Source organism: Sorex araneus, chromosome 5 (genome assembly GCF_027595985.1).
Source record: "Sorex araneus isolate mSorAra2 chromosome 5, mSorAra2.pri, whole genome shotgun sequence".
Taxonomy (NCBI): domain Eukaryota; kingdom Metazoa; phylum Chordata; class Mammalia; order Eulipotyphla; family Soricidae; genus Sorex; species Sorex araneus.
This window is the reverse complement of record NC_073306.1, coordinates 144,941,518-144,959,229: the sequence shown is the minus strand read 5'-3', so window position 1 is coordinate 144,959,229 and position 17,712 is coordinate 144,941,518. Positions and strand designations below refer to the sequence as shown.

The following is a 17,712-nucleotide window of genomic DNA, read 5'->3' as shown; positions in this document are numbered from 1 at the left end:
GCCGGCCAGAAAGGACGGGGCGCTCTGGAGGTGGACCACTGGGTCAGCCCCGGGTGCCGTCTCACTTCCTGGACTGCTCCCTGCTCCTTTAATGCTGTGAGTGTCAGGGGCGCAGCTGAGCGGGACGCTGCCTGCTGCCTGCCCCGGGGAGGACGGGCCTCTCCACACCGGCCCCGCTCGCCCAAGGGTGTGGGTGTGCGGGTCCAGGAACCAGGACTCCAGGGAGCATGAGAGGAACTTAGGCAGGCAGGCGGGCATGGAGGTGACATGGGCCCAGGGACGGACAAAGCTGGAGGGAACATGAACACAGTCAGGGATGGAGAGGATGTGACGTAGATAGGGAGGGAGGAGGAGGTGATGTGGACATGATTGGGGATGAAGGAGGAGGTGATATAGACAGAGTTGGGGATCCAGGAGGAGGTGATGTGGACACAGTTGGGGATGGAGGTGGAGATGATAAAGAGTTGGGGATGGATAGGAGTTGATGTGGACACAGCTGGGAAGGGAGGAGGAGGTGATATAGACAACGTTGGGGAGGGAGGAGGAGGTGATATAGACAGAGTTGGGGAGGGAGGAGGAGGTGATACAGACAGCGTTGGGGAGGGAGGAGGAGGTGATACAGACAGAGTTGGGGAGGGGGAGGAGGTGATACAGACAGTTGGGGAGGGAGGAGGAGGTGATATAGACAGCATTGGGGAGTGGGGAGGAGGTGATACAGACAGCATTGGGGAGGGAGAGGAGGTGATACAGACAGAGTTGGGGAGGGAGAGGAGGTGATACAGACAGTTGGGGAGGGGGAGGAGGTGATATAGACAGAGTTGGGGAGGGGGACGAGGTGATACAGACAGAGTTGGGAAGGGGGGAGGAGGTGATACAGAGTTGGGGACGGGGAGGAGGTGATATAGACAGAGTTGGGGAGGGAGGCGGAGGTGATATAGACAGTGTTGGGGAGGGAGGAGGAGGTGATACAGACAGCTTTGGGAAGGGAGGAGGAGGTGATGTGGACGCGTTGTGCTGGAGGTGGAGGTGATATGGACTCAGTGGGAGGGGAGCAGGGAGACAGAGGCCCTGAGCTGCGAAATGGGCCGGGAGGAGAACATGGTGTGGATGGGAGGACAGGCCACACCTGCACAGCCCACAGCACGGCAGAGGGGTATCGGGGTGCTTTATGTTGCACACCCCGAACGTTGTGAGAAGGCTGAGAGTGGCCGCTCTCTCCAGAAGCCCCGCTGGACTCCGTGCCCCGGGGCCTGGTTCTGTGCTCGACTAGACGGCGCCCGGAGAGTAACCGAGTTTTCCAAATGAGCCAAGTATGGGCGCTTCAAGCTCCCCGCCTGGGACCGGACTGGGAAATGGGGGTTGAGGTACCGAGAGTGACGAGGCGTGGGGGTGGTGACGGGGGAGCGGAGGCCCGGGAGGAGGTGTTTAAGGTTCTCAGTGCGTGCAGCTCTGGGGCACCTGGTTTGCCAAGCCAACGGCTTAGCTGCTCACCTCGGTCTCCCGCCTCGGTCTCCCGGGAACAACTCACTCATGGGCTGCACGCAGCCACACGTGGCAGACGCTGGGGGCGGGGACACGGCCCCGTATTGTCATTTCTGCTGTGCTCTGCCTGTGTCTGAGTGATGCAAACAAGACTGGAGCACCGTGGCCGTAAGGGTGGGTGCCAGCACCCCAGCCGAGCACAGCCCCCAAACAGCTGTGCCTCCCTGGACTCAGTCGCCAGCCCTGGGGCCCCCAGCACCCCCAGGAATGGCAGGCGTCAGGTTGTTCCTCAGGGTGCTCCGACTGGACCCGTCCTGGGGTGCTGGGGAGGCTGGCCTTGCCCAGGGGCTTCCCCGGAGACAGTGGCTCTGGCCTCCTCTGGGACAGCCTGGCCTCACAGCCTGACCCCACAGGGACATGAGTGTCCTTCCAGGGGGTCCAGGTGACCCCAGCCGCCACACGCTCACCTCCTTCCTCGTTTCTGCTCGTCTCACACCCCACCTGTCTGCACAGAGGCAGGTCAGTGGCCACGCCTGGCCCTGGGTCACTCTCCTGCGGTGGCCCGGGGCACAGCTGGCAGCTGTCTTCCACACCTGTGACTCCCAATGCTGGGGGGAGGGGCAGCCCAGACGTAAGTCCCGACCAGTGAAATAATTACAGGGTGTAAAAATGGCTTCATTAAATCATTTTTGAAGTGAGTCTACAAATATTCGGCTGGCTGATTCCCCAAGGCGCTGCACCCGGCTGAGATCTGCTCTATGTTTCATTCATCGGGGGACTCCGAGCTGCGGATGGAGGAGGAGGGGGGCACACAACCATCACCCCAAGGTGGCAGGGTTCTCCCCGCCCACTTCCTGAGGGGTCCTGGCCGCCCCTTGTCTGGGGAGGGTTGGCACAGGGTGTCAGAGCACGTGGCTGACTGCTGTGTCTGCCCCCAGGTCCTCAGACTTCGGGACCACCTACAGCAAACTGACGCTGCAGCCTGGGGTCCCCACGGTCGTGGACAGCTTCTACATCTGCCCATCCAACAAGAGGAAGGTGGGTACTGGCGGATGTGGCTGGGCGGGGCCAGAGCCGGGAGGTGGGCGAGCTCCAATGGCGGGGCGGGGGGCGGGGCGGTGGTCTCTGATCACAGGGCCAGACTACTTACTGCCTGCCTTTCTGTACCTCTTTGGTCTTGTGTCTGAGATCTTGTTTCTGGTCTGAGCTGGGAGAGGCAGAGGAGGTGCCCGAGCAGAGCTGTCCCTTGGGCGGGAGCTGCAGAGAGGGGCTCAGGCTCTCAGACCCCCTTCGGGGACCACCTATCCCCCGGGATGGGAAGTGAAGCTCAGGCAAAGGCTGGCAGGCTCCAAAGACCCCCTGATGCAGGGACCACTTGCAAAGAGCGGCTGACAGCTCTGGGATAACGTGTGTCCATGGGCTGGAGGAGGCCGCGCTGTCCCCCGATGATCACCCCAGTGGCTCTTGTCCGAGCATCTCTATATTCCTGACCTCGCTGACCTGCAGGACAGACATGGGTGCAGGGACAGAGCTCGCCTTTTGGGATGCAGCCACTGCAGCATGGGGGCTACTTGGGAGGGAAGGGACAGGCTGGCTGGGTGTCCCCCACCCATCTGGACTGCCCCACACGCTGCACCCCTCCACCAGCTGAGAAACCATGGCCTGCCCACATGGAGCCCGCCCCAGCCCCCTCTGCTGCAACCTTCGCCTTGGGGGCCCCAAGCACAGAGAACCTGTTTCCATAATAACATGCACACATGCGCAAACACGCGCCTGCACACAGAATCACGCTCACACACATGGGCACGTACACATTTGCACACGTATGTATGAGTGGGTGCACGAGGACACACATAAGCATGTGTGCAAGCACTGCGCTGTTCCAGGGGGCGCTGCCCACACATTCATTCTCCCACCAGCCAGGAAACGGCTGCGTTTTGTTGAAAGTGTAGCGGGCCTGGGAGGCGGAGAGAGTAATTGATGCAGGACAGATAACTATTTAATTGCTCACCGATTCTGTGACAATTGCAATTCATATGGAGGTCCTGTCCTTGGTGTCTGTTCCTGGGCAGCCTGGAACCGTCCAGGACCCCGGACAGGAGCGTCACTGCCCGTCACTGCCCGTCACTGCCCTCCTCACTCAGAGGCCGCTCCACCCTCGAGTGTGAGCACGCCTGCAGACAGCCCGGGACCCACGCTGTCACCCGCCAGTCGTCTGCTGAGCAGCTCTGAGACGAGCACATGGAGCGGGGGGGAGGGCGGGGTTCGCCCTGACGCCACCATCACAGCGGCGTGCCAGTGTGGACGAGGCAGGACGCAACCGGGCAGGGCACGACCCCGGGGCCCTGTGCCAGCTACTGGGTCACAGCCCGTGTCTGGCTCATGGGTCAGAACCCACATCTGGCTCTGGTCTCCAGGCAGGCCTCACAGGTGCTCCCGAGCCCTGTCGGAGGTACAGACTGGAGGTCCTGGGCCAGCACTGGGCAGCCAGAGGGGCAGCCAGGGGGCAGTGTCCACCCCAGCTCCAGCCCCAGGCTCCCCATTGTGAAAATCTTCCATGGAAGACCCCAGTCACATTTGGGGCAGCCATACCTGGGGGTGCGCAGGACTTACTCCTGGCTCAGTGCTCAGTGCACATGGCGAGCTGCTCACCTGTGCCCTCAGTCACACGCCTGCTTGCTGTTGGTCTTGGGGCCATACCTGGCAGTGGCCCAGGTTTACTCCTGTCTCTGTGCTCAGGGGGAGCCTGGGGGAGGGGGCCGTGCAGGGCGAGCGCCCCCTGCTGTCCTGTCTCTTGTCCTGCCTCCTCCCCGTATGACGCCACCTTGCAGAGCTTGAGTGAGGGGCTGCAGGAAGCCTCGGGCAACCACTCGAGTAAGAGCACAGTGGCGGGCATGGGGCTGGTCGTGCTGGCCCCGTCATCACGGCGGGACACCAGCGCCAGGGCCTGGCACAGGTGGGCCTCGCCCTGCCCACACCCTCCAGCCCCCTGGCCAGTGTCCCTCCATCAGGCCGAGCGCCCAGCGCTGGCAGGAGCAGGACAAAGCAGCACGTGATGGGGGACACGCTGTGTGGTTGGGCCTGTGGGGCGCCCGAGGACAGTCCTCGTGGGCGTGGGTGGGACGTGAGTTGGGGCCCCTGCAGTCCGGGTGCTCCCAGCCCCACGTCCCCTCAGGTCTGCCTTGAGCCTCGCTAGTGCTGATATGGCTGCACGGTCACTTCCGAGTGTGGGGGCTTGCAGGGCCATGCCCCTGCCACGTGGCTCAGCCCATGAGGCCAGCCCCATTCTCCCCGTCTCTGAGCACCCGTTTTCTGGTCCCCAACACGAGGCAGCCGTGATCACCACCTGGGAGAGTACCAACGCCTTTTGGGGACCACACCCTTTTTCCCCAGCTCACCCTCCCCAGCCCACCATGTGGCCGAGCGCTGTTCTCTCTTCCTGGGCCTTTGCTCCCAGTACTCAGAGCTTCTGGAAGATGGGTCCTGAGTGCTGGGCACACAGCCAGGCCTCAGACTGTCGGGCACGAGCGGGCGAAGATTGGTCCTGCCCGCTCTGGGCCCCACAAGTGTCCGGGCACCCCAGGCTCATACTGGCCCTCGGGACGACAGGAGTACGGTTGGAACGTATGCCTGCGTACTCAGTTACAGTATTCAGTCCAGCTGCATGCCTGTGTGCGGTGAAATGAATCTTTAATGCAAACCTGGGTGCTGATAGCGTCTCCCACCATCCCTGCTCCCCTGGGCTGTGCCTTCACACCTGCCCCTGATCAGCGGATATGGGAACTGCAGACAGCGTGGGGCGGGGGGGAGTGCCAGGCCCGGGGCTGCGGGCCATGCCAGGACGATTGTAGAGTGCTGCCCTGCCCGTGGGTAGCAAAAGCAGGAGCTGTGATTACACTGCAGGGGAGATGAAAATAAAGGGGAATTCATTTTATAAGACAGGTTGCAAAGTGGTCTCTTAAGAAGCGCTAAAGTGCTGCTCGGCCCGTAATTGTTACTAAATAGACTCCTAATAGTATTCACATTTTCCTGCAAACCCATCCATTACCTGATTATAGGCACGGAGACCGGCCGGCCGGTGCGGTGCCTCCGTCTGCACATCAGGCTCAACCCAGACGCGCCTCTCTCTCCCCGCCCTCGTTCTTGTCCTTCTCTCGCTCCGTCCCCCAGGTCAGGCAGGGGTGGGGGCAGGGTTGCAGGTTCTGAGGTGCCACATCTGTCTGACCCCCTCGCACCTGCCAGCTCACGGACAGCCAGGGGTCCTGCGCAGTGCTTCCTCCTGCTGTGGGGAAACTGAGTCTCACTGTGGGGGCTGTGGGCTCGGAGAAGTCAGAGCCCCTGCAGGGACACCCCAGGCTGTGGCCAGGGTTCGGGAGACCCTCCACGAGTAACTGTGCCTGTCCCCTCAGCCGGGCCCCACCCCTCCTGGTGGGTGTTTCCTCTCCCTGTGCCTCGCCAGGCCCAACTCTACCGCCATGCTCGGGCCGGGCCCTGGTGGGTTCCGGGACCGAGAGCCGAGATCCGGGTCCTTCCTGTGGCGACCCAGGAGCACCTGGTGACAGTATGGTGTCAGGCAGCAGCTCAAGACTGGACATGACAAGAGGCAGGAGTAGGAGGCAGCCTCGCGTCACATCCACCCTGTCCCATCCTGTGCCATCCGCCCTGTCCCGTCCCCCACCCCATCCCGTACCCCCACCCCATCCCGTACCCCCACCCCATCCCGTACCCCCACCCCATCCCGTACCCCCATCCCGTCCCTCCCACCCCTGCCCTGTCCCATCCACGCCTGCCCTGTCCCTCCCACCCTTGTCCCTGTCTCGTCCACCCCGTCCCCTCCCTTCCACCCCTGCCCTATCCCTCCCACCCCAGTCCCCATCGCGTCACCCCTGCCCAGTCCCTTCCACCCCATCCATCCCTCCCACGAGTGAGCTGTCTCGGGTTTGCTCGGGCCTCTGCGCTGTGCTGGGCCGGGGGCCGCCGGCTGCCCTTGGGTCTCCCGATACCCTCGCGGCCCAGCTCTGGTAGGAGAGGAAGTTCAGTTACTGATATTTCTGCTCCTGTAGAGTAATTTGACAAATGGGTGATCTGAGTTAATAATGAAGGAATTCATTCTGTGAGACGATGGCACTGAGACGGTCACATGTCTGGGGGCCGGGAGCACCATGACCTGGCCTAACTGCGACCCACAGCTGCATTGTAGGACCTTCACAGTACTGCCAGGAGGGAGGGGCAGGGAGGGGCGGGGAAGGAGGAGGAAGGAAGGGGAGGGAGGAAAGAGAGGGAGAAGGGAGGGGAGGGGTGAGAGGAGGAAGGGGAGGGGGAGGGAGGGAGGAGGAAAGAAGGGGAGGGAGGAGGAAGGGGAGGGTGAGGGAGGGAGGAGGAAAGAAGGGGAGGGAAGAGGGAGGGAGAGGAAGGAGGAGGGAAGGCGGAGAGGGAGGAGGGAGGATCCAGAGGGAGGAAGGAGAGGGAGGAAGGGAGAAGGAAGGGTGGAGTGGGAAGGGGTGAGGGGAGGGGAGAGGGAGGAGGGAAGAGGGAGGGGAGGGCTATCGGGCAGCAGGGCAGGAGCCCAGGGCCAGAGCAGGTGTGGGGCGCAGGGAGTGAGGTCTGCCAGAGCCCCAGGTCAGCTTCGGGCACAGGCTGGGCCCCCACGAGCTGGGCTGCGTGGTCTCTGCTGGCTCTGGGGACAGCGCCGCCTTGTCCAGCACAGAGTCAGCATCTCCTGGTGTGACCCAGGTCTGTGGTGGCGTAAGGGTTCACCCTGGCAAAGGCAGTTCTGGCTGCAAGGGAGGGGACGAGGGGCACAGGAAGCAGAGCAGGGGCTCCAGGAGGGGCCCCCACCCCAGTGTGGGAAAAGCCCCCAGGGCCACAGGCTCGGAGCTGTCCGTGGTTCTGACCCGGCTCCCCGCACCGCAGCCCTCAGGGACTCCTGCTGGGAACCACCCCTCTGCTGCCCCCTGCACCCCTCTACTTCCCCCTGCACTCCCTGCCCCCACCCACTGCCCCCTGTGCACCCTGCCCCCCACTGCCCCCTCCACCCCACTGCCCCCTCTACTCCCCCTGCACCCCCACTGCCCCCTGCACCCCACTGCCCCCACCCACTGCCCCCCACTGCCCCCTCTACTCCCCCCTGCACCCCCACTGCCCCCTGCACCCCCGCTGCCCCACCCACTGCCCCCTCTGCTCCCCCCTGCGCCCCTGCCCCCCCTGCCTCCCAGGAAGATGCTCCCCGAGCTATAGGCCGTGGGTGTCACCTGCCGTGGGCAGGGCTCTGGCACTGTGGGCGCTGACCCTAACTTGTGTGCTGGACCCTGGATGAGGGTGTCTGGAGCCGGGAGGGGCCGAGTTCTGAGCGGGAGGGTAGGACTGGGCTCCCTGTGGCCGCCCGCTATGTGGGGTCCCCATGTCTGATCCCCCCCGACTCCTGCAGGCCTGCCCTGTGGCGGGGGTGGGGTGGGGTGTCTGTGTTCAGGCCCCCTGTGGTGGGTGGGGTGTGGTTCCCACAGAGACACACGCCCCCACCCTGCTCTCAGAGGCAGCCCATGGGCCAGGGGTGGGGCTGTCTTGGGGGCCCCTCCTTGGGCCCCTCCTGCGAGCCTGAGTTTATTGTTCCGGAGAATCCGTCTCTCATCTCAGCAAGCGTGGGGAGAATCGGCTCCTGTGATGGCAGGAAACCTGCTGTGGGGCCTTTAAAGTGGCCGCAGGCCTGGGGCCCTGGGGACAGTGTCCTTGTGTGTCCCGTCTCTGAGCTCCGCCTGGCCTTTGTCGTGTCTGGGCAGAGCTGCAGGCAAGGCCATCTGCGGGCCACCATCCCCTCAGCCCTGCCCCAGGGTGCTCCAGAAGCCCAGTGCGGGGTCTGGGGTCAGGGGCTCCCTGGGACACGCAGAGGCCATCCTCCCCGTTAAAGAAAAGGCCCTTAAACCCCGAGTGAGACATGTGTCCCAGCAGCCGAGGGCGGCTGAGGGAATCTGGCCACGGTGTTGGTACTGCAAGGCCCTCTGGGACCTGCTGCCTTAAAGGTGGACATGGCCGCGGACCGGGGCTGGGCACGCTGGACGGCGGGTCAGTCTCTGCAGAGCGGCCGACACACTGATTCTTCCCAACAATGCCCGTTCTTGACATGGGGAAACAGGCCCAAGGCACAGCAGCTCTAGGGTGGGCTGCACCCCAGCCCTCCGCTCGGCAGCCCCCACCTCCTGCTGTGCAGGCAGGTGAGGAGGCAGGTGGGGGCAGGGGGCCTGTGTGTGTGACAGGAGTCGGAGCCCTGTGGCGGGGCCTGAGGCCTCAGGTCCTCCTCAGCTGCACCCTTGGCCCAGGCTGGGCCGGGGGGGAGGGGAGAATGGCCAAAGACTTAGTTTCGGGGTCACTACAAGACTGGTGGATGGGGCCACCGCCTGTGGGGGTCAGCGCCCCCTCCTGGCCCCAGTGTGCACTGCCCCAGCACTAACTTGGAAAAGCCCAGGGAAGGGGGGTTCAGTGCCGCCTGAGACCCCCAGACCCTCGTGTCCGGTTCCATGGTGAGGGACTGAGCCGTCCACCACCCCAGCTGCAGCCCCTCGTGCAGAGGCCTCTGTCTTGCTCTGTCCTCACCCGCAAACTGATCGGGACGGGACAAGTCTGTGCTCCCCGCAAGCCGGCTGGGCTGGATGAGCCCCCCACAGCAGACACCTGAGGCCCCCGGTGCAGGCCCACTGGACTCTGCACTTAAGGGGTCCCAGTGTTGGACATGGAGATGCCTGACCACTGCCCCGAAACCCAGGGCTCTTGAGGAGGCAGTGAGGGGCTCAGGCTCCTGCGTGGACAAGTGCACACAGCATGCACACAGGCTCCTGCGTGGACAAGTGCACACAACGTACACACAGGCTCCTGCGTGGACAAGTGCACACAATGTACACACAGGCTCCTGCGTGGACAATTGCACACAGCATGCACAAAAGCTCCTGCGTGGATAAGTGCACACAGCATGCACACAGGCTCCTGCGTGGACAAGTGCACACAACGTACACACAGGCTCCTGCGTGGACAAGTGCACACAGCGTGGACACAGGTTCCTGCGTGGACAAGTGCACACAGCATGGACACATGGTGCGTGTCCGAGCATGCCTGGCCCCTCTGCCCTGGCTGGGTGCCTTTGCCTGCAGGAACCCAGCTCCCCAAACGGGCCCCGTGGGAACCCCAGTTTGGCTCCCTCAGCCCTCCTGGCCCCAAAGGCCACTGCGTCAGGGAAGAAGCGTTTTCCGCCCAATTATCGAACCTGAGGCATTAGAACGCAAGCACAGAGCAACTTGACTGTTCCAGGGACATGCGTTATGCTCGTAACTTAAAGAGCTTATTTTAAAAGCTGACTGTAAAACCATTTAATTACTCAGCTTTAAAACCAGCCATGTGGAAATCATGGTCCCGCGATGTACATTTTGGAGGTGATTCCTGCCAAGGAGAATTCCGTGGCTGCACAGTCTCTTCAGGCTCTCCCTACAGGGGACCTGTCCCCCAGCAGCTGCCCTGGGCCTTGGGGACCCCAGCAGGCCAGTGTTGGCCCCACGAGCAAGCTGCAGTGCTCACAGAGCCTGGTTGCCTGGCTGCATTGTGTTAGGAACATTGTGTCACATTGTGTGACATTGTGTCACCTGCCTGCGGTCCCTCCATCCCTCCGTCCCTGTGTGCCCGTCCACTGTCCCCTCCACACCTGGGTTGTGTGCACAGCTGGAGCCTGGTCCCCCCCGCCCCACTCCCCCCACCCTGGTGTCCCCAGCCAAGGCTTCTGTTCTAGCTCCAAGTGCCTGACCTGTCCACACATCAGGCTTGGCACTGGCTGCCTCTCCTTCTAGAATGTTCTCCCACCTGCTTGTCCCCCCAGCCCTAGGCCACAGGCCCTGATCTCTGAAATATTTCCTGATGCAGTTTCTGGCCCCCGGCCTCACGTGCCCCTCTGTGTCGTGGTTCCGCCTCGGACCATCTCATGTCGTTCTCTTGTTGGTCGGCTTCCTGCTCGTTGTCCCTGGTTTGTCGGCCTCGTGCCGTTGGCAGCCAGAGGTTGCCCGGGTCCCTCATATTCTTTCCATGTGGCTAGCCCCAAGGGACAGTGGCCGCTGCTGGCCTGTGGAGGCCTAGTGTGGCAGTCACACTCCCTGCCCTTCACTTCTGGTCAGAGGGTGGGTACAGGCAAGTGTCAGACCCACGGCAAGTCCATGTCAGGGCTGAATGGCCCGTCCCAGACCTTAGTCCACAGGCAGGCCTCAGGAGAGGGTGGAAACTGCTCAGTTTCAGTCACACACTGCACACTCAGACACACATGCACACTCAATCACACACATGCATGCTCAGTCACACACATGCACACAGTCACCCTCGTGCACACTTAATCACACACATGCAATCTCAATCACACACGTGCACACCCAGTCACATGTGTATGCTCAATCACACACGTGCACAGTCACACACTTGCACACTCAATTACACGTGCACGCTCAATCACACATGCACGCTCAGTCACACACATGCACACTCAATCACATGTACATGCGAAGTCACATATGCGCATGCCCCATCACAGTACATCAGTCACATGTGCACACTGTCACACACGTGCACACTTAGTCACACACGTTCAGTCACACGTGAACTCGGTCACATGCACGCTCAGTGCCTCGAGTGCACATGAATCACACATACATACTTAGCCACATGCACACACGATCAGGTCTCATCCGGGCCCGTCTCCAACCACAGGGCGCTGGGGGAGCAAAGGCGGGCATGAGTCATCAGGCCCTGACCTGATCTGTGTCGGGCCAGAGACACTGCCCAACTCTGTCCCTTGGAGGCCTCGTGCTCCCGCACGCGCGCCCCTAAATGGGCATGGACTCTTGCCCGCAGACCGTCTCTAGACAGGCAAATGAAACACGCTGGAAGCATCTTCCCCAGGAGCTGGGCCCTTCTAGGGCCGGGCTGGGAGCTCTGGGCCTTTCACGATGATTAATAAATCAAGGCTCTGGATATCAGCACAGTTACTTTCCTGCCCTGAGAGATGCTTGCCTTATGTAGTTGCCATCGATCAGATACAAGATTTCTGAGGCAGCCTCTGGCCGGAGGGAATGGACCTGCCTCTCCATTAGGTTTACAAATGTTCCCGGGGACTCTGCTGGCCTAACCGTGATGGTCAGGCAGCAAGCAAGCCCAAATGGGTCCTTTCCCACAATCCTGTAATTGTGGGAGGGGTCATGCTGCTGTTTCGGGTTGGTACCTCGTTGGTTCCCATGCCCACGAGGTGGCAGGGTGGGGCTTTGGGTGACACATGGGTTCAGGTCTCAAGGGTGATGCTGTATGGTCCTCAACAGGCCACGGTCCCCTCTGAGCCACTGAATCCATTGTCCGTTAGATGGAATAAAAATGTCTCCCCCTCGTGGTGCTGGAAGGAAACAAGAAGTTGAGGAGTTGTAAGGCAGCTGTGTCGGGCCGTCTCATACAGGGTCAGAAGGTGCTTCTGCCACCAGAGCCTCCCCCTTGAGAGAAAACTTGGCTAGGAGACTCACACCATGCCATCATGCCGCATGCCACAGAGGAGAAAGGCTGTTTGGTGACACTACAGGTGACGGTGGATGGATGGATGGATGGATGGATGGATGGATGGATGGATGGATGGATGGATGGACGGATGGACGGATGGATGGACGGACGGACGGATGGATGGATGGATGGGCAGATGGATGAATGGATGGAAGGATGGATGCATGGATGGAAGGATGGATGGATGGGCGGATGGATGGGTGGATGGATGGATGGATGGATGGATGGATGGACGGACGGACGGACAGACGGACGGATGGACGGACGGACGGACGGATGGATGGACGGACGGACGGACGGATGGACGGACGGACGGACGGACGGACGGACGGACGGACGGACGGATGGATGGATGGATGGATGGACGGATGGACGGATGGATGGGTGAATGGATGGATGCGTGAATGGGTGGATGGATGGGTGGGTGAGTAGATGAATGGATGGGTGGATACATAGATGGGTGGGTCGATGGGTGAATGGATGGATGGATACACGCATGATGTGTGAGTAATAAAGAAATAGATGTATGCTGAGTAGGTATGTGATGGGTACATGAATGGAAGAAGAAATGAATGATGAGTACTGGAATACATGATGAAAGAGAAGGAAATTGGGCTGAAATAAAACATAGGTAATTGTTTACAGATTAGAAGTAAACTTTCATTTGAAAATTTACATTGTATAGGCCTGTGATTGCCTTAAAGCCCTCTTCACAAAATCATATTATTTACGTTTCAGATTATGCATTTAGCACATTTCATCTTAAAATATCAACATGTGAAAATGTATTTCTTCATCCCACAAATATGTATTGAGTACAGTGGTAGGCAGTGCTGCACAGGATAAAAATGGAACAAGCCAGAAACTCACTCTAAAGAAAGGAAATTTCACACCCAGTTTCCTCAGCCAGATACAGATTGGAGAACCTTCTGGAATGCTGCTGTCACCCTGTTTCTGTGTGTCTCCTTGCACTCATATGTGTCTCCCTGCACGCGTGTGTCTGGGATGAGAGGCTTGTGTGGGCTCTAGTGCTCACACGTCCACACTCACATCCACGTTCACATCCATCCCCGGCTCCCGGCCATGCTCATGGCCACGCTCACTCCATGCTCAACCCACGCTCACCTCCACACTCATGTCCACACACATGTCCACGCTCACGTCTACACTCATGTCCAGACACATCCACACTCACGTCCACACTCACGTCCACACCACTCATGTCCCCATGCACGGCCATGCTCACATCCACACACCCCCGTAGGGCCGTGCCGCGCTCATCTCCTGGGCGGGCTGTCACTGGTGGTTATTTTTGTTCCGTGACTCACTCTGTCTTCGTGTCGGGGCTAATTCGAGCCTTGGGGGCGGATGCAGCCTGTGTCTGTCCGCTGTCTGCGAAACTTTCCTGGCATCTAAGCCTCGTTTTCTGGGTCCCCCTGCTGGGCACATCTGCCTGCCACCGGGAGGAGCTGGGCTCTGGGCTTGAGACAGAAGGTCAGCCCACGCTGTCCTGCCCGGACCCCCTCACCCACGAGGCCTTGCCCCCTGGGGTCTCCGTCAGGGGAAGCCCAGCCCCGGGAAGGGCTGGTGGGGTTCTGCCGGGAGTGGAGGGGGTGGGGAGATTGGGTGACATGGGGGTGCTGGGACTTGACTTCCAGGGATGAGGTCCTGGCTCTGGGTTCAGGCCACCCCTGCCCTTCTCCCACAGCCCAGCAAGGGCCCTGCGTCCTCCAGCCGCTGTGCCGGGACACCCTCACCCCACAGCTCTCCTCTGGGGCAGGACTCGGGGAGGCCCAGAATGGCTCAGGGCCACCCTCGGCTGCAGGTCTGGGCGGCGCTGTCTCTCCAGTGCCCTGCCTGAGCCAGTGTGTGGGCATGCTGCTGGCTGCCCACCAGGCCCCGGCTCTTCGGTTTGTCTCATCTGCTGACCCCTGGCTGCCTGGCCTGTTGTTTGTGACCCTGAGTAGAGGAGCCCCCACCCCCAGCCTGTCACACCTGGCTCCCCCCAGGCACTTCCACTTCTGTCCCTATGGGCTCCTCCATCTTTGTCATGGCAGCGTAGTATTCCACAGGGACGTGTGGCCCCCAGCTTCCTCACTGTCACCTGTCATTGGTTCTTGGGGCAGTGGGGTACAGACCCCCTCTCCGGTGTCCGCAGCTCAGTGCCCAGGAATGGATTGCGGCTCAGGGAATTCCCTCCCTCTTCTTTAAGGGACCTCCCCACCAGTGCTCCCTGCACTGAACGCCCTCGCCTGCCCCCCACAGGGCTCACTCTCTGGTTCTGGGCTCTGCAAGCACCGCCTCACCAGGGTCCTGCTGTACCCTCAACTCCCCACCCCCCGGGGCCTGCGTTGCATGGTCCCATCCGTCAGACCCGCAGATGTTTCTCTGACGCGCTGTCTCTGATTCCAAACGCGGACAGTCTCCAGTGCCTCGGCGCCACCCTTCCCCCGCAGCGAGCGGCAGGAATACCCGCTTAAAGCAGCCCGGTTTCTGGTTGGGAGGGGCGAGCCGTCGCCGCCCCAACGATGCTAATTGATTTGTTTTCTTTGCTCCAATAATCCTTCCTCGTCAGCACTTTTCCTTCCCCGTCTTTCCTGGCCCACTCGTCCTCTGCTGAGGCCAAAAATAGCCCCATGGTGCTGGGCGCCCGCCAGCACCGTCCTCCGCCCCGCTCCCCGCTCAGGCCTCGCCGAGGCCACTGTGGGGAGGTGGCCCCGTGCCCACAGCCTTTGCTCTGTGTGGGAACAGCACCAGACTCATGGACGGGAGCTCCGTGTCCACCTGGCACCAGGCCGCGTGCTCCGGGCTGGAGAGACGGCTGTGAGCCAGTGTGGGCGCCTCCGCTGTCACAGGAAACGCCATCTCACAAAGAGCACTCGGGCAACGGGCTGGAGCACATGGAGCACCTGATACTGAGGGATGGGGAGCGAGCACATCTCTGCTGCAAGATGGTATCATGGAGGGCTTACTGGAGCCTTTCCGGAGGTCCATGAGGAGGTGTTGGGCAAGCAGATAATAAAGAGAAGGCCCTCCTATCGCCGAAGTAGGCTCACCTCATGTTCGGGGCACCAGCTGTGCAGGGAGGGAAGCCAGGTTGTGCTATTTAGAAATGTTCGGCTCTGAATCACCAGTGATGGGTGGGGTCCACCTGTGCCCATGGAGACCTTGCTAAGGCTGGTGCCACGAGCATCAGAGGCAGGGCCCCCATCTGTGTGTCTCTGCTCATGCTGCCCCCCACCCTCGGTCAGCCGGTCACCTCTCCATCCACTTTTCAAGACTCACCTAGGTGCCACCTCCTCCAGGAAGCCCTCCATCTTGCCTGGCACCAGGATGCCATCTGATAACCATCCCATGCACTCCTCTGTATCCCTGGGAGCCTTGTTGGACCCCGCAGCTTTGCAAGTGTGGGAGAATGCGCTGGGCTGATGTGCTGAGCAGGCGGGTAAGGGAACGAGTCATGTGCTGACCAGCCCTGTTGGCGGCTTAACTACCCTGGAACACCCTGCTCCCTAGGGAGAGGAGATGGTTCCCCCGGGAGCCCCATGCGGAGGCAGACTCGCTCCTGCGCTCACGCGTGCGTGTCTTTCTGCGTCTCCAACAGGGCTGGCATAGCCTGCGGCTCCGGGCACAGCCGAGCCGGCACAGGCAGGGCGGGCACCCCTGACGGGCGTGTCACACACTGGAAGAGGATTTTGGAAACTGTGTCCTGAGGAAAGGACTTTAACGAGGGCCGGGGCGGGGGCTGCCCTGGGTGAAGGTGGGTCGGAGCCGGAGTCAGCCAGAGGCCCAGGGGGTCTTAGCGTGGCCCCCAGTGCCAACACCCGCCCGGGCGGGGCTGCAGGCGGGATGAGGAGCGATGCCCGGGGGTGCGGGCAGGCAGAGCGGCCTCCAGCCCAGCGGGTGCTATGCGAGGCCCACGAACCCACAAAGCCCCGGCCCAGGGCCTGAGCGCCTGCCCGCAGCCCCCGCCCCGCCTCTGAAGCGCCCCAGGAGGCAGCGGCTGCTCTGGCTCCCCGCCCCCCACCCCTCTAAGACCGAGCCCCACACCCGACACCTCCCCGGTGACCCCTGGGAGCAGCCCTGAGCACCCTTCTCTCGGCCATCACCCGCCTGTCCCTGGGCGTCTGCCGAGCTCATGTCCTTCCCGCAGACCCTCAGGAGCCCGCTGACCTCGGCCCTCAGAGACTCTCCCTCGCCTCAGTTTCCCCTCTGTGGGCAGAGGTGACACATTCACCACCCAGACTCTGAGGGGACCCCTGAACTCCCCTGGCCTTTGGTAGCACTCACGGCTACCAGGCACCAGAAAAACTGAGGCACAGTGGGGCATGAGAGTGTGCCCGAGGTGAGGAATTCAAGCGAGGATCTGTGGAGATGTGCCCCTGCCCGCCAGCATACAGCCTGGCTTGTTTCTGTGGCCCCTCAGCCAGCCCCACACACAAGGGCTGTCATCCTCAACCCCCACGCACACAGGCCTCACCCCACCCCCCCACGCACACAGGGCCGTTATCCCCACCCCCCACGCACACAGGCCTCACCCCACGCCCCCCCACAGGACTCACACCCTGCCCCCACACACACAGGACTCACATCCCCCCCAAACACACGGGGCTCACGTCCACACCCCCGCACACATGGGACTCACGTCCACACCCCTGCACACACAGGGCTTACATCCACACCCCTGCACACACGGGGCTCACGCCCAGCCCCCCAGCCCACGGGGCTCACGTCCACACCCTGTCCTGTGTTTCAGATCATCCTGGTCAGCTCCTCGCTCAGCGACAGGGACCAGAACCTGTTCATCAGCACGGACGAGGGCGCGACCTTCCAGAAGCAGCCCATCCCCTTCGCCGTGGACGCGCTGATCTTCCACCCCAAGGAGGAGGACAAGGTGCTGGCCTGCAGCAAGGAGAGCCAGGTGAGGGTGGCCGCTGTCTCTCTGACCTCAGGACCCGGGGCGCAGCCTTGGGGTCACCCCACTCTGCTGCACTATTAGAACTGAGTGAGGAGCCCCGTGTAAGCAGGTCTTTGAGTAGGAACAAGATGTAGGGGCTGCAGGGTGCACCCCAGGGCTGCTCCTGGGCCTGGCACGACAGCGCCGAGCAGGTGGAGGTGGGTTGGTCTGACGTCACCAGTGCAGGGAGAGGCATGCAGCGCACCCAGCACCGACACCCATGCTCGTGGCCTCCAGCTCTTGTGTCTGCAGCTGGTGCTCAGAGCACCTGAAGTGTGTGTGCATGTGTTATGAAGTGCATTTGTGTGAGTGTGCATATGAGTGTGTGCACAAGTGTACACAAGAGTGCATTTGTATGAGAGTGTATGTGTGCATGTGTGCATATGTAATAGAGTGTGTGAGAGTGTTTGAGTCCACATATATGTTTGCCTGTGAGTATGTGGGCATGTGTGTGTACATCTGTATGCATGTGTGTACAAGAGTGTGTATGTGCAGAAGTGCGTTTGGGTGAGAGTACATGTATATGCATATGTGGGCAAAAGTATGTTGTGAGTGTGCATCTGTGCAAGAGTGTATAAATGTGTAATAGTGTGTTGCGAGAGGGTGCATTTGTGTGAAAGTGCATGTGTACATGTGTAAGAGTGTGAGTGTGTTAGTGCATTTGTGTGAGTGTGTGCAGATAAGAGTGCATACAAGAGTACATTTGTATG

The 17,712-nt window shown here is 61.3% G+C and overlaps 1 protein-coding gene across 1 annotated transcript in view; it reads left to right on the top strand.

Annotated features, from left to right (window-relative positions):
• The window catches only part of SORCS2 (sortilin related VPS10 domain containing receptor 2), a 124,844-nt gene that overhangs the window by 69,201 nt on the left and 37,931 nt on the right, over window positions 1-17,712 (top strand). Inside the window, exons 3-4 of the mRNA XM_055137377.1 lie at window positions 2,421-2,520; window positions 16,802-16,966. Coding sequence (XP_054993352.1) covers window positions 2,421-2,520; window positions 16,802-16,966 — 265 coding nt within the window. The remainder of the gene's footprint in view (window positions 1-2,420; window positions 2,521-16,801; window positions 16,967-17,712) is intronic.